General features: G+C 33.8%; 1 protein-coding gene and 1 non-coding gene across 6 annotated transcripts in view; one reads left to right on the forward strand and one right to left on the reverse strand.

Annotated features, from left to right (window-relative positions):
- SMCHD1 (structural maintenance of chromosomes flexible hinge domain containing 1) overlaps window positions 1-16,714 on the forward strand; it is a 211,088-nt gene that overhangs the window by 105,565 nt on the left and 88,809 nt on the right. For all 5 annotated transcript variants that reach the window (XM_077135872.1, XM_077135873.1, XM_077135875.1 and 2 more), the window contains 8 exons: window positions 2,353-2,466; window positions 3,017-3,123; window positions 3,862-3,944; window positions 4,115-4,228; window positions 6,786-6,863; window positions 6,947-7,066; window positions 10,047-10,191; window positions 16,473-16,569. In XM_077135872.1, the coding sequence (XP_076991987.1) occupies window positions 2,353-2,466; window positions 3,017-3,123; window positions 3,862-3,944; window positions 4,115-4,228; window positions 6,786-6,863; window positions 6,947-7,066; window positions 10,047-10,191; window positions 16,473-16,569 (858 nt within the window). The remainder of the gene's footprint in view (window positions 1-2,352; window positions 2,467-3,016; window positions 3,124-3,861; window positions 3,945-4,114; window positions 4,229-6,785; window positions 6,864-6,946; window positions 7,067-10,046; window positions 10,192-16,472; window positions 16,570-16,714) is intronic.
- LOC143662802 (U6 spliceosomal RNA) lies at window positions 10,754-10,860 on the reverse strand. The gene has a single exon (XR_013165578.1). It is a non-coding gene; the product is annotated as a U6 spliceosomal RNA (small nuclear RNA).

Raw genomic sequence — 16,714 nt, forward strand, 5'->3', positions numbered from 1 at the left:
TAGATTTTAACCAGCACATACACACAGATACATATACAAACATGCATTAGCTTCTCAGGAAAATATGAAAAAATCAAGTTGATTTTAATGACATAATTTATTGTAGCATTTAGAAAAACTTATTTCCAGTGAATCAGTTAGCAAAGTTTGTATTCTTTTAACTTTATTTTGTAACAATTTCACGTTTATAGGACAGTTGCAAAAATATTGTTTCTTGTGGTAAACTTTATTCACTTAGAAATTCTGTTTTTTTAATGTGATGTGAAATAATGATTTTTTGACAATATTTATTGAGCACCTACTGCATTTAAGTTACTCTGCCTTTTGACTGCATTGTAGACAATGCAGAGATCTAAGCGTTGTCCTTTCTCCTTAGGGATATTATAGTCTAAAAATGGAGATAATAAACACAAATTCTAGGTAGCAAGGGATAAGTCCTATGAAAAGAGAGGGAGAATATAGTGCTTTCAGAGATTAGAAAGAGAATAATTTTCTGGCTTTGGATGGTAAGACCTGTAAGAACAGAGCAAGATTTGTAGAAGAAACATTTGAGCTGGACTTAGAATGAGAATAGAAGCTCATGTTTACACAGATAATTACAAAGTTATGTAAATGTCTCTCTATAAATGTCAAAGTCATCATAATATATTTAGAGCCATGAAATTAAATGAGATCCCCTAGAAGTAGTGAATGGGGCTAGAGAAAAGACCAGGGACTGAGCCTGGGGTTTATCCAACATTTAAGGGTTAGAATGCAAAAGATGAGCTGGCAAGAGACTGAGGGGATTAGATAGTGAGATTGAAAGATGATAGAAGAATTTGGTAACCCTGAAGTCCGGTGAAAAATTTCAAGGAGAGTGTGACCATTTTTTCACATGCTGTGTGGTAGTTAAAGAAATTGCTTTGTTAGGAAAAGATAGTCTGAGCATAGATGCAAAGATAGGTAAGAGCAAGAAAACAGTAGGCAATCAATTTGGGTTATCATGCAGTCTGTTGTATATGTGGAGAGAAATAGTTTAGAATTAAGAATGGCAAGGTAGATTGGGCATAAACTTGTTGTCCTTGCTGGGAACTTCTGAATTGGACAATACTTCAACTTTTCAAGCCAAGAAAGAGAAATCTTACAGGCATGTATTTAGTTTGCCAGGATTACTGTGACAAATACAACACAGTGGATTGGCATAAACAACAAAAATTTATTGTCTCATGGTTTTAGAGGCTAGAAGTCCAAAATCAAAGTTTTGATGGACTGTACTTCCTCCCGGAGTCCGTGGCATTCTGTTACTGGCTTGCTGTAGTCCTTGGGTCCGTGGTTTGCATTTTTGCCTCTGTCATATGGCTGCTTCTTCAGGCTTGTTTTCAAATCTGATTTCCTCTGAGATGGTGGATTGGATCCATGAATCATATGCCTAATCTTAGTAAACAGCTTTTTAGTCACAACCTTGGGAGGATCCCCATTCTCTGTAGACTGATTTCCTGGAAACGCAGAGAGGGTCACTTCTGGCCATAATCTGGATAGGGCAAGGCTTTTCCAAATCATCAAGTGTTAGTTCCTGTTTGCTTAACAGTTTGGTCCTCAGTTTATCCTCTCCTGCTCTCATTTTACTATAAGCAGCAGGGAGAAACCAGGCTGTGCCTTTCACGCTTTGCTTGAAAATCTCAGCTAAGTATCTTAAGTTTATTACACATTCTGCTTCCAGCCCAACAATAGGATTCAATGTGGCCTTGGTCTCTACTACTTAAGAACAAGAATCGCCTTTCCTCCAATTTCCAATAACACTCATCATTTCATTTTAAGGCCTCACTGGAAGCACCTTCAGTGTCCATATTTATGCCAACATTTTGTTCATGATGACATATGTATTCTCTAAGATGATAGAAACTTACCTACAGCTCCTATCACTTTTTGAGCTCCAACCAGAATTGCTTTTAGTGTCCACATCTCTACTGACAGTCTTTTCAAGGCTTTTCATAGGCAAGTTTTGAACTAATTTATTTGAAAGAAATATTAACTTGTCAAAGCTTATAAATCAGTATTCTTAAACTAAGAATAAGACTTATGAGGAAAAAAAAAGGCTTGAAGTCCTTTGGCATTCATAACAATTGGCTTTAAAAAAGTTTTGAACCTTTTAACCCATGCTTAGCCAAGACATTTTTGGCATGAATCTTTACGAAGATATGTTAAGAATAAGTGGAATATTAGAATGCTTTTTTTTTCATTAGTTTGAAAAATAATAGACATGAAGGCTTTTTTGTGTGTATAAAATAATCTGATGAAATAATTATTAATATTAAACCTGTTTCTGCTACTAAATATTAATACTAAAGTCTTTCTTTTTTAACTAAATACTAGGTTAAGACAATTAAGACACTTCCCCTCTTTTATGGAAGCATAGTAAAATTTTTTCTTTATGGTGATCATGATGGAGAAGTATATGCTACAGGAGGAGAAGTTCAAATTGCAATGGTAAGGCAGAAAGTAATAAAAAATAATTTTTGACTGTCTCTTGATAGTAATTAGTATTATTTTTTTAAACTTTTTTATTGTATAGTATAACATATGCACAAAGCAAAGAAATAAAAAAGCAATAGTTTTCAATGTACTCTTCAACAAGTAATTACAGGACAGATGATACTAATTATTTTTGCTTGAATATTAAAATAAAGATACAATGTATTATATTTTTCCTTTGAATAAAATAGTTGTATGTATACATTTTTCCAGGGCCCAAAACTGTAGTAAGTATTGAAGCCAGAACTCTATCTCAGTAATGAGTAACTCCAAAATTGGAGTGATTTTTATTTCCCCTGATACTATTCTTGGTTAATATTTGAATGCTATATAATTAGGTAAAAGAGTTTACATGAAAAATGGAAATAAACACTTGGTATAATGTAAGAATATTAGTATGATTTATATGTTAGAGAAAACATTTCTCTGGAAGAGACACAGATTAGTGCTTTCTTTGAAGCTAAATTTGAATTATTTTTGGTATAAATTTATTTTATTTATTCAGGAACCTCAAGCATTATTTGATGAAATAAAAACTGTGCCAATTGCAAAGCTCGATAGGACAGTTGCTGAGAAAGTTGTAAAAAAATATGTAGAAGATGAAATGGCAAGGTAAGGCACATTTCCAGATACATGACAAAAATAGTAAGAAAATTTTAAAAGTGAATCATAGTGCTTTCAAGTAGTCTTGAATGTCATTTTGTACTATAGCATTCATAATCTTAAATGTAGTACATATTGAGATAAACTTATTTCCATCAAAAAATTGAGAGCTTCTACTTATTACAATTATCTACAATTCTAAAAAAAGAATTGTACATTCATTTTTTAGAAAAAGTAGGAAATCTGTATCTAAAGCATCACTCTTACAGGTTCTAAGATTAAGGCATTTAAAAAAAACTTGGTTTGGCCTGCAACTAGAAGAAAATTGGTTTAGTTGCTGAGAGACAGAGGATTGTTATATACATAAAAGGCAAAGCAGAGCTTTGTTTTCAGCTCTAATGCTTGTCTAGCTGATGTAGTTGTTTCGGTTCTTACTGAATCTCACTAATTCTTCTAATTCATACTGTCTGACAAAGATGACATGTACAAATAGAAAAATAACCAAAGATTGACTGTTCCTGGCTCATAGTAATACCAAGAGGTAGTGTCTCACTTCTTCAGTAGTAAACGCTGATGGTTAATCAGAAAAAAATTTAGATAATTAATAGTATAGAATTGACCTTTTAGTTCCTTTGACCTTTCAAAGTATAGTAGAAATAAAGTTTTGTTTCTAGTAATTTATATTTTTCTAATTGAGACCATAATTGACATAGTTTGTAAAACAATAATATGATGATTTCATAATAGGCTTCCTGATAGATTGTCAGTAACTTGGCCTGAAGGAGATGAATTATTGCCAAATGAGATTAGGCCTGCTGGAACCCCTATTGGTATGTGATTTTTGTTTTTTTCCCCCTAATACTAAAATAATGCTTTCCTTATGTCTTCTACATTTCAAAAATGTAAAAGTCTATGAAAAGTTAAAATGCACTGTCAATACTTAACAAATTCTTTGGGTGAATCTAAGATGCTTTTTTTTCTCTAAATTTTGGACTAATAGGTGCATTAAGAATTGAAATACTGAATAAAAAGGGGGAAGCCATGCAAAAGCTTCCAGGAACAAGTCATGGAGGGTCAAAGAAACTCCTTGTTGAGCTCAAAGTTATATTACACTGTAAGTAGACAAACAAATTTGGGTCTTTAATATTGCCCTTAAATGTGTAATACAGAATTAATCATCTTTATGTAATTATTGATGACCTAGCAATGTGCTAGCTAGATGCAGTGAATTGGATGTAATGAATTTTAGGTGCTGCCAAGTATTAGTTTTTAAAATGTTTTTCTGAGTTTTTCTTTTACGCTTTATCTTCATTTTTTCCATGAAGATAATTATGGCTAAAATAGTGGTATGGTATATATAGGAATTTGCACTTGATAGGAAGTTAGATTGGATTCTCCTTAAATCGCCTTCCAAATAAAAATGTCCATGACTCTGAACCTGTGGGCCAGAAGTACTTGGTGGGATATTGTTCATTTTCTGTTTCTCTAACCTGTATCACCTCGTTTGTTAACTTTCTCCATTGCTTTTTGTCTTGGCTGCCTAAAAATATTTTCATTTTATAGTCTCCATAATCTACTCTATTACTATAACCTTATGTATCAGGTGCATGTATTTTTAAGATTTGGTGTTTTATTCAATGTGTGTTTTATTTCCAACATTTGGAAAATCATTCAAAGATAGTGTATGCTTTCATTGTATAAATGTCTTATTAGGCCTCTCAGCAGCACTTAATTAGTTTGACCACCTCTTTTATTAAAATGCTCTTTTATTTTGGCTCCTGTGGCATCATACACTGTATTTCTCCAACGAGTTGCCACTTCTCAATGTCCTTTGTGTGATCTTTTTTCCTCTAATGCATTTAAATGTTATAGTGCTTCAGGGTTTTATCCTGAATACCTCTTTTTACTCTGTGCTCTCTTAAGGCAGTCCCATTCATATTTTAATCCCCTGTATCCAGTCCACCACCAAATCCCATTTTAAAGAATATCTTCATTCTGCCACTTCTCTTCATATCATGTGTTAGCATGCAAGTCCGGTCATCATAATCTCTCATTTTAACCACTTAGCAGCCATTCCTGCTCTACTCCAGCAATTTTTTTTTAACTTTTTTAATTGTAAAATATAACATATATACAAAGCAAAGAAAGAAAATAAACAATAGTTTTCAAAGCACACTTCAACAAGTAGTTATAGAACAGATCCCAGAGGGCTACCGATTCCATCTCAGATTATTTATTCCAGCTGCTTCAAAACGGTGGATTCAGGAGCCACGGTTGTTTGTTAAATCCTCCTTCTCTTTTAATCTTTCTCCCAGTCTATAGGGATCTTTGGGCGATGCCCATTCTGTCTTTTTCATGTTGAGAAGGGATGTTACTCCAACTCATTTACCACAAAGCATCCAGAAGTGATCTTTTAAAATTGCAAATCTGATTGTCACTCTCTTGCTTTATATTACTTCATGTTTAGTGGCATAGCATACCAATCCTGTCTCTGCAAGACCCCACACATGATCCAACCTACCCCCTCTTCAACTTCATCCTCGCTCACCATACTCCTAACCCCGGTGACTTTGTTTTAGTTCCCATGCAAGCTTGGTTTTCCCATCTCTGGGCCTTTGCATATCTAGTTTCCTCTGCCTAGAATTTTTAAACAGCAATCTTTGACATGTTAACCTATCTTTCAGGTTTCAGCTGAAATGTCTCTTTATCAGAGAGTTTTATCTGAATAATAATAATAATAGAACTCTTCTATTATTTTCTTTAGCATCATATTGTTTTCCATAAATGTACTTTGTATAACTTGAAATTTAATTTTTTAAATATCCTTCTTTCTTCTAGAAGACTATTGGCAGACTTTTTTGTGTTTCATATTGGCAAATAATATTGACAAATAATAAAAGTTGTACTTCTTCCTTTATTATTTGGATGCCTTTTATTTCTTTTCCTGCCTGTTTGCTGTAGCTGAAACTTTTAGTACAATGTTGAAATAATAGTGATGACAGAGGGTATCTTTGTCTCACCCCCAATGTTAGGAGGAGGGCTTTCAGTCTCTCACAATTGAGTACTGTGGTGGCTATGAGTTCTTCATCTATACCCTTTATTATTTAGAGGAAGTTTCCTTCAATTCCTACCTGTTGAAGTGTTTTTTTTAATCAGAAAATGATGCTGAATTTTGTGGAATGCTTTTTCAGCATCGATCAAGATGATCATGTGATTTCTCCCTTTCAATGTGTTAATGTGCTGTATTACATTAATTAATTTTCTTGTCTTGAACCGCACTTGCATTCCTGGTGTAAACCGCACTTGGTCATTGTGTATAATTCTTTTAATGTGTCTTTGGATTCTGCTTTGGTCTTTGTTATTTCTTCTTATTTGCTTTTGGATTAGTTTGCTGTTCTTTCTCTAGTTCCTCCAGGTGAGAAGTTAAGTCCTCAATTTTTGCTGTCTTCTTTTTTAATATAGGCATTACAGGTAAATTTTTAAGAATTAAAATAAAGGGATTTTAGTGAGTGAAATGAGTAAAATTTAATTATTGGACTCAATTGCATAGAATCTTTTGAAAATTCAAAACAGTTTTTAACATGTAAAGAGCAGAGAAGGATATCTAATACAAGTATGACATTTTAAACTCTGTTTCTCAAGGTATAAGTTTTTCTTTTTTTTTAATTAAGCTTCAAGTGGAAATAAAGAAATAATTTCACATATCAGTCAACATGGAGGAAAATGGCCTTACTGGTTTAAAAAAATGGGTGAGTTATTATTTTGAAGGTTAAAAATAATATTAATATTGCATAGACTTGATTTTTAATTTTTCTTAATTTAATTTATCCAGAAAATATTCAGAAATTGGGGAATTATACACTGAAATTACAAGTTGTATTGAATGAAAGCAATGCAGACACTTACGCAGGAAGACCACTACCATCTAAAACAATTAAATTTTCTGTTAAAGGTAAGCAAAACACTATAAGTATATATGCTAAAGGTGGCATTTTAAATCCAGTGGGGAAAGATCAGTAACTCAGTAAAAGATGTTTGAATAGTTGCATAACAATATTAATCTTAAAATGGCTGTATAAGTCTACCTGAGAGTCATAGTCCCTCTGAATTTTGAAGACTTTTCTTATTTTTTCTCTAGTTTCTCATTGTTGTTGATAAAGTATAGCGTATGAGTGACCTGCCCCCCACCCCACCTTCCCAATCTTCCCCCGCCCTTCAGTCCCCAGAGGCTTGGGGAATTTTTTTTTTTTTTTTTGGCTCCAGTTTCTGAAATTTAAAATGTGTAATTTGGTGTGGGTCTATTTGCATCCATTTCCTATGTATCTTGTATGCCCTTTGAATCTGGACGCTCCTGTTTTATTTTCTGGTAATTTTTCTTGAAATACTTGTATTTCCTACTCTCTGTTCCCTTGTTCTAGAACACTTTTTATTAAGATTCTGGACCTCCTGATTGTTGTATTAATTTTCATTTTCTCTCTTTTCCATGTCTTAATTTTAGTTTTCTACCTTGTGGAAAATAGTTCCTTAACTTGATGTTCCAGACTTTTTATTGAGTTTTCCCATTCTACTGTCATTTTTTGGTTTATAAAACTTTTCTTATTCTGTGAATATTCCCTTTTCAAAGCATTCTGTTCTCATTTGATGGTTTCAGTAACTTTATTAATTCCCTCAGGTTATTAGCAATAGTGGATTTTTGCTTGAAATTTTTACAGTTTGCTTTCTCCCTGTTACTTTTTTCCCTGGATTTTTTTCTGGGTCTTTCATTTTAGATTGTTCACTTAACATAACTAGTGATATGCTCACATCTAAGAGTAAGACATTTAAAAGCTTTTGACAGCACTAAATTTATAGGCAGGCACGTTGTCAATCAGGTATTTAACTGTCAAGTGATTTGGCTAGATTATTTTGTGGGGGAGATTTTGAGAATTTTTAGGTCTTGTCTCTTCTGCTGTTTAAATTCCCCAGAGCTGAGACTTTTATTTGCCTGCTGGGATGGTAAATTTCTGGCTGCCAGCATTTTGGGTGAAGACCATCAGGGGCTTTACATTTAATGTACGATCTTTCACTTATTTTCTTAACTACTTGCTTAACTATGACATTTTTAGTATTTTTTGCATCCCTTAGTTCAGAGACTGTTTTATCTTGCCTAGTAAATAAATCTTCAATCTGTTGCTGGGGTGAGAAAGGCAATTGACTGGCTGAATGCAATGATGGGTGAAAATCTGGGGAACTCTTCAACAAATCTTCCTGTTTTTATCGCAGTTTTCACTCCAACTTGACACAGCCATTCCAGAGGTTGTTGAGTGTCGAGTATATGAATCGGATTGGTTCTCTGACAGCTTTGTTGAAGATTGAAGATTTGATGTTTTTGGGTCTTTCTGCTAAGTCAGTTACACGTTCCCATATCTTCTCCAGCTTTCAAATTATTGTACTATAATCCTTTTTCTTGTTCTTTGTTTTTGTAGGTTTAGGCCTCTTTAAAGCAAATCTCTGTAGTGTTATTATTTCAGGTTTTTGGAGAGATTTGATCTAAGTATCTGTGATAAACTGTCTTTAATCAGAAAGGCCGCCTTGGAAATTATTCCTTGTTGTACATATAAATCTAATATATTCTGTTAGTAGCAGTGGAGTACATTACATAGTATAGATGTACCATGGTTTAAGCAGTTTCCTGTTGGATATTTAGGTTGTTCCAGTTTTGTAGGTAGTGCAAACCATATTGGTATATGAAATGAAAATTATGCTTCCATTTGTATATGTGCTAGAAGTCCTCTAGAGTAGATAGCAAGAAGTAGAATTTTCAAGCCGAAATGTTAAGTTCTTTGGCATTTTTAATATATTTACTGTCAAATTGCCTTCCATAAAGGCTGTATCATGATACTCCAGCAAATAGAATATGAAAGTTCCAGTATCCCACATGCTCATCCCTGGCCATCGAATTTATTTATCTCGCCTAGTTGGCAGTTAAACTACTTCTCTAATTACTGAGTCATGCACCTCTGTTAGCCTCTGTTGGGTATTGTATGTGATCTGTGAAAGCCTGCTCTTTTCTGTGTTCATTTTAACAATTTAAATTGGTGATTGGCAAATTTGACTATTCATCCAACTCACCTAGAGGACTTATTAAAACACAGCACTACTGGCATCTCCCACAGAAATTGTGATTCAGAAGGTTTGAAGTGGGCCCCGAGAATTTACACTTCTGTTAACTTCCCAGAGTATGGCTAATACTACTAGATCTGAGACAACTCGGTTAGATTGGTTTATAGGAGGTTTTTATGTATTCTGGATTTTAGTGCTTTATGTTTTGCAAATATTTTCTCTTAGGGTGCTTTTTATTTTTAGTGGTTTCAAGTTTGTATTGTGATAACATATATACAACATGTAATTACCACTATAACTACTTTCAAATATACAATTCAGTAATATTAATTATATTCACAATGTTGTGCTGCTGTCACCACCATCCAATACCCAAAAGGAGCTTGTCTTTTAACTTTGTGGTATCATACAACGTTTTTGAAACCTTCTCAAATTTTTGCTTTTAAAGCTATTTATTAAGTATTGTGTTTTGCCTTAGAAGTTCTTTCCTATAATGTTTATGAGCATAGTGTTTATTTTATTTGTAGTTTTTTTTTTTTTTGCATGGGCAGGCACTGGGAATTAAACCTGGGTCTCTGGCATGGCAGGTGAGCACTCTGTCTGCTGAGCCACCGTGGCCTGCCCAATTTTGTAGTTTTAAAACACATCTCTAATACTTGTAGAATTTTACATGACGAAAAGATTTAACTTCATAATTTTCCCAAATGGATTGTCAGTTTTTGCATGGACTAAAAATGTCACCTTTATCACAGTCTAATTTACCATATGTAAATGGATCTATTTGTGACTTCTAAATTTGCTCTTCATTTTTACTTTTGTTTTTGTTAAAGAGGGCAAGCCAGAGAAATTTTCATTTGGTCTTCTGGATCCTCCTTTTCGGGTTGGAGTCCCATTCAATATCCCTCTACAGTTTCAGGATGAATTCGGCCACACTAGTCAACTCATAACTGATATTCAGCCAGTTCTTGAAGCAAGGTAATTTTATTTGCATTTTTATATTTGCTATACATTCACTCTTTTCTCTTATTGAAAGCTTTAATTATTTGTGTGTGGTTTTAAACTTTCATATTATTTAAAATGTACAGTGAATTTTATAATATGTGAAGTTTTTATTTAGCCTCAAGTTATCCTGTGTGAGAATTGTCACATTTCTTTGTGCAAGTATGGCAGTTTTGTCTGTTAGTAATATCACTCTTCATTTGGTGGTTTTGCTTAAAATTTATGACTATTTAAACTTAGTTGTATTACCTCTAATAATTTTTTAGTACACTACTGCAGTTTAATTTTGCTTTGTTTTAAAAACTATAGTAACAAAGTTATTCTTTCCTGGGAAATTTGGGTCCTTCCTTAGAATTTGCCTTTACTTAATAGCCCTTTGGAGTGATGTGATTGACTTTTTTTTAATCTCCATTCCTGTTTTATTTCCCTAGGCCACTCGCTATTGGATTCTTTTGAAGCAAAGCAAAATGGCTGAGTTTAATCTCTTTATGTTAGGCTGTCATAACCCTTAGCTCGTTCTGTTTTGTTTTTTTTTTATAAAAATATGGAATGCTTCACGAATTTGCGTGTCAACCTTGTACAGGGACTATGCTAATCTTCTCTGAATCGTTCTGATTTTAGTATTTAAGCTGCCGAAACAAGCACATTGTTTTTTTTTAAATGCAAAATTTTTCTGAGCTATATTCACACACATACAATCCATTCAAAGTGTATTATCACTGGTTCCTTGTATCATCACATAGTGGTGTAGTGATTGACTTTTATTAAAAAAATAGATCTGAGAAACTTGGCAATGTGTCCTATGTTGTTATTGAAGATGCTTATTATTTACCATTCCTCTTTTTTGAGGTGCCTAGAGAGAAATTCCTCATTAATTTGAGAGTGTAAATTGTGTTTCTTTCCCTAAACAGTTGTTTGTATAAATGCTATGTATTTCTTTTTTGCTTTGGCTTCCAAATATGTCTTTTTATCCACTTTTTATGTATATTATCTTGTTGCCTGTGTATTGTTGTTTTTTTTTCCTCCCTTTGTAGTGGAGCCATTTACTTTTTCAGTTATTTAAGTATGTTCTATATGCCAGACGTAGAGATGTAGAGATGAATTAAGGATATAATATTTGCCTTCTAGAAGCTCACAAGCTAGTGAAGGATAGTCCTGTCAAGACTTAGACCATGGTTAATGTTCCTGAAAAGCAATACCTAGTCATAAAAATTATGCAAAATGGTTGTTTCATAGTTTTATGTTCCCTTAAGTTGCAAAATGTCTTTTTGGCATATTACATTAATTTTTGAAGATTAAGCAGTAGTGGAAGAATTGACTAAGTTTAAAAATAAAATATTAAAGTTGTCCAGCCCAACCACAATTGTAAAATATTTTTGCATTAGCCTACAGATCTTTTATCTTCCATAACTTCCATTTTGTACTTGATAGGATATTTTCACATAGAATATTGTCTTCATATGTGTTAGTATCTTAAAAGTGTCACATATTTAAGGTTTTAGACTTTTTAAAATCTTTCTGGCATGGCCATGTGAATATAAAAAAAAATTTTTTTTTCATTAGAAAATGTGTAGTTTTACAGAAAAATCATGCAGAAGATTCAAATTTCCATGTGCCTTTAGAAGCGGAAGAAAAAAGAGAATGTTAAAAAAACAAAAATAAAAACTGATGTAAGTTTAAATCTCCCCTCTCCAACTCTGGCAGATAACTGAAAGATTATTATCTAAAAAGAATAAAACACCTATGGAAGATGCTACCTCTGCCACCTCTATTACCCATAAGAACTCTTCCTGTTCCCACATTCTTTTTTTCTTAATGCAATTTTACTGAGATATATTCACATACCATACAAAAAATCTGAAGTATATAATCTAATGATTCACATTATCACATAGTTGTGCATTCCATTCATTGCCATGACCAATTTTTAAATATTTTCATTTCTCCAGGAAAAGAACTAAGAATAAAAAAGAAAACACAAAACATCTGATACCCTTCTCCTGTTATTGACTCCTAGTATTGGTGTGGTACATTTGTGACTATAAAAATTACATTTTTTCATATACCCCATTATTATTAACTCCTGGTAATAGTGTTATACATTTGTTCTAGTTCCTGAAAGAACTTTTTTTATTTGTTCAGTTAATCACATTCTTGTCTACCACAAAATTCAGTTAATATTATTATGCATTCCATGTTTTAACCTCCAGTTTTCCTTCTGATAATATACGTGACTCTAAACTTCCCCATTCACACGTAATTCAGCATTGTTAATTATACTCAGAAAGTGCTACCATCACCTCTATCCATTTCCAAATATTTAAGTTCGACCTAATTAAAAATCCTGTGCATTAAATTAAGCAACCATGCCCCATCCTCTAGCCTCATTCCATACCCTGGTTACCTATATTCTTCTAGATTATATGTCTGTAAGTTTACACAGTATAATTAGGTCATATTTGTGAGATCCTACAGTATCTGTCCTTTTGTGTCTGCTTATTTGACTCAGCATTATGTCCTCAGGGTTCATCCATGTTGTTGCATGCATCAGGAATTAATTTTTCTTACAGCTGAATGATATTCCATCATCTGTATATACCACTTTTTGTTCATCCATTCAACTGTAGATAGATACTTGAGTTGTTCCCATCTGGTCTAGTTTGTAAGCTGCCAGAATACAATATACCAGAACTGGTACGGCTTTTATAAAGGGAATTTAATAAATTACAAGTTTACAGTTCTAAGCCTATGGAAATGTCCAAACTAAGGCATCTGGGGATAGATACCTTAGTTCAAGAAAGGCTGATGCATCTGGAATACCTCTGTCAGCTGGGAAGGCACACTGGTCCCTTGATCCTGGGTTTGGTGCTTTCAGCATCTGTTCCTGTGGGCATTACTCATTTTGCTTCTCTGGGGCTGACCCTCATCTCTTGGCTCCCCTTGGCTCTCTCCAGGTTCTGGGTTGCTTAACATCTGATGGCAATGTCTGCTGGTCTCTAAGCATCTCCAGATGCTCTGTTCTCCACGTGTTGGCATCTGTGTCAGCTATGCTCTGAAGTTTCTGTCAGCTGTGTCTCTGTCAGCTCCGAGATTTCTGTCAGCTCTGTTGTTTCTGATTCTTTCCAAAATGTTTCCTCTTTTAAAGGATTCCAGTAAACTAGTGAAAACCCACTTAGAATGGGTGGAATCACATCTCCATCTAATCATAGGTCACACCCACATTTGGTCATATCACATCTCCATGGAGATAATCTAGAATTTCCAATCTACAATATGGAATCTGGATTAAAAGAAACGCCCCAACAAGATTGAATCAAGATTAAAGCATGGCTTTTCTGGGTACATAATGCTTTTGAACCAGCACACCATCTTTTGGCAATTTTGAATAAAGCTACTGTGGACATTAGTGTGCAGGTGTCTATTTGCAATCTGTACTTTCATGTTGTTTGAGAATATAACAAGTAGTGGAATTGCCAGAGAGTAGGGCAACTCTATAGTTAGCTTCCTGAGAAACTTCTGAAGCATCTTCCACAGCAGCTGAATATTTTACAAACCCACCAGCAGTGAATACATTTTCCTATTTCTCCACATCTACTCCAACACTTGTTATTTTCTTCCTTTTTTTTTAATAACCATTCTAATGGATGTCAAATGGTATATCACTGTGCTTTTGATTTTCATTTCCCTGATGGCTAATGATGTTGAGCATCTTTTCATGTGTTTTCTGGCCATTTGTATATCTTCTTTGAAGAGATATCTGTTTAAGTCTTTTGCCCATTTTTTAAATTGGGTTATTTGTCTTTTTGTTGTTTTATGATTTCTTTATGTGTTCTGGATATCAAACCCTTATCAGATATGTGGTTTCCAAATATTTTCTTCGATTCTGTAGGTTACCTTTTTACTTTCATGATAAAGTCCTTTGAGGTGCAAAAATTTTTAATTTTGAGGTCCCATTTACCTATTTTTTGTTGTTGTTTCTTGTGCTTTGGGTATAATGTCTAAGAAACCATTGCCCAACACAAGGTCCTGAATATGCTTTCCTGCATTTTCTTCTAGTAGTTTGATAGTTCTGGGTCTTATAGTTAGGTCTTTGCTCCACTTTAATTTTTGTATATGGTGTGAGGTGGGGATGCTACTCCTTTTTTTTTTTTTCCAGGAGTACTCTCGTCTTTTATAAATCCATTTCTTATTTATGAGTATAATACCTTTTTTCAGTGACTAAATAAAGAGTATTTTTGGTTGGTTAAGCTCTCTGTTACCTACATACACTGTCTTTTGTCTCCATGCTCTTTTTGCTTGCTTGGTTTTGTATTCTCTTCTTTGGGTATCTGGTAATCATCAGTTATTTACTTATAAATGGATGAAGAACTAAGATGCAGATTGGAGACTCTGTGAGTGTGGGAGTGTCTTCATAATGAGTTCCAGTATAGGATGATTTGTCTAGAATACTGTTGTTGGGGTTAAATCCTGTTGTTCGTATCTTTAGGTATTTTTTCTTGGGCTAGGCTGTGTCCTCAAAGAAGAATCTTCAGTCTTGCCAGGGCAGGGAGAATACTTTGGGTTTTGACCCGAAGGCAAGGAACAGAACTGGGGTGAGAATGAAAGAGGAGAGGTTTCAGCATCCATATGGTTTCATTCAGGATTACCCCTACCCCCCTTTTTCTTTCTAGCATTTTACCTTTTCTCTCAACCATATATGCTGTCTCCTGGTTCGGGCATCTTCTTGTTTTTTTGTTGAGTTTGTTGTTGTTGTTGTTGTTTGCATGGGCAAGCACCAGGAAACAAACCCGGCTTTCCAGCATGGCAAGTGAGAACTCTGCCTGCTGAGCCACTGTGAACCACCCAGGCATCTTGTTTTATCCTTTTTAGATAATAATCTTTCAGTTATCTGCCAGAGTTGGAGAGGGGAGATTTAAACTTACATCAGTTTTTATTTTTGTTTTTTTAACATTCTCTTTTTTCTTCCGCTTCTAAAGGCACATGGAACCATTAATTCTTGGGTATTCTGGCATATAAATTGGTTTCTAACTTCTTCCATTAGTCTTTTAGGGTTCCATTTTCTTGGGACTGCTGAGTAATTTTCTATTTGTCTATCATGTTTTCTAGCATGTTAAATAAATCCCTATCATACTAGTGTGGTTTCAAGAAACAGTGAAAGTAGATGTGTTATTTAAACAGCCTAATTACCCATCTCTTATGCAACTTTACATATTTTTTCAAACAATGCATGTTAAGTTCTGCAGTTATTCAGAAAATATATGTAAAATTCATTCTCAGAAAAAGTAAGCATTTTGTCCAATAGGGTGTATATGCCTTCGGGATTTACCCAATTTGTTGCATGTATCAGTAGTTCATAGAGTGCATTAATTTTATTCAACTGATAACAATGGACTCTTGAGCTTTTATTAATTCCCAAATTATAGCTTATTCCTACCACTTTCTAAAAGATGTTCTTTGGGTCCTTTGTTGTTTCCTATTCCTCATATGCTTCTTTGATAGAAACTGAACCCAATATTTGAGGGTATGGATTAAGCTTCTTCTCCATAAAATGAAGTTTGCATTGGTTCTTATCCCCTACCCAGACCTACTAAATGTTGAGTGGAGCCTAGAAATAAGTTCCTGAACTCCTTGTTACTCTTAAGTGTGGTACTTGGAGCATTAGCATTGGCATGACCTGACAGAATATTAGAACTGCTGAATCCTGGACTGTACCCAATTCCTACTGAATAGGCTCTGCATTTTAACAAGATCTGTAGGGATTCATGTGTACATTAATTTGAGAAGCACTACCCTTTCTGATTCTCATCTATGGCCAACTAATTGTAGCTCATAACTAGCGTGTGATAAAATCAAAGGATATCCTTCAACCTGGTTTATTTGGATATTTTCTTTCCTTTAATGGTCTATAACAGTTTAAGCCTATGTACATGAAGCCTATGTAAATGCTGTGATTGAGCATTTGATTATGTCCTATCTTTGCTATTTTAATACATGCAGTTTTTAGCTTTACATCTTATCTGTTGTATTCTCTGCACTGTTAAGCCCATTGGTGTCACTCATCAATATTTGTTGAATCAATTTTTCTAGTCTTTGTAAAAGAAATTCTTGGAAATTGCTTTTGTTCAGTTATTTTTTGCTATTTTTAAATATTTATTAGAAAAACAATCATGTCAATAGTATATGTGGAAAAAAACACATGTGCAGCTTATTTCTAGATAACAGAGGGGAAATTGTAAAAAGTAATTCATTTTTTCCAGTGGTTTATCTTTACATTATGAAGAAATAACCAAAGGAACAAATTGTGTAATTCGAGGTGTTACAGCTAAGGGCCCTGTAACCTCTTGTCAAGGCAAGGTAAGCATGGTGCATAAGTGTTGTAATGCATGTTAAATATTTATTTCTTTTTTGTTAAAAATGAAATTGGAAATTTAAAATCGAATGACCTATTTTTGTAATGAGGTGACAGAAATGTTGGATTCTTAAGAAGTAATCAGAATTC

The sequence above is a fragment of the Tamandua tetradactyla genome, chromosome 18 (genome assembly GCF_023851605.1).
Source record: "Tamandua tetradactyla isolate mTamTet1 chromosome 18, mTamTet1.pri, whole genome shotgun sequence".
In the NCBI taxonomy this organism is placed as follows: Eukaryota; Metazoa; Chordata; class Mammalia; order Pilosa; family Myrmecophagidae; genus Tamandua; species Tamandua tetradactyla.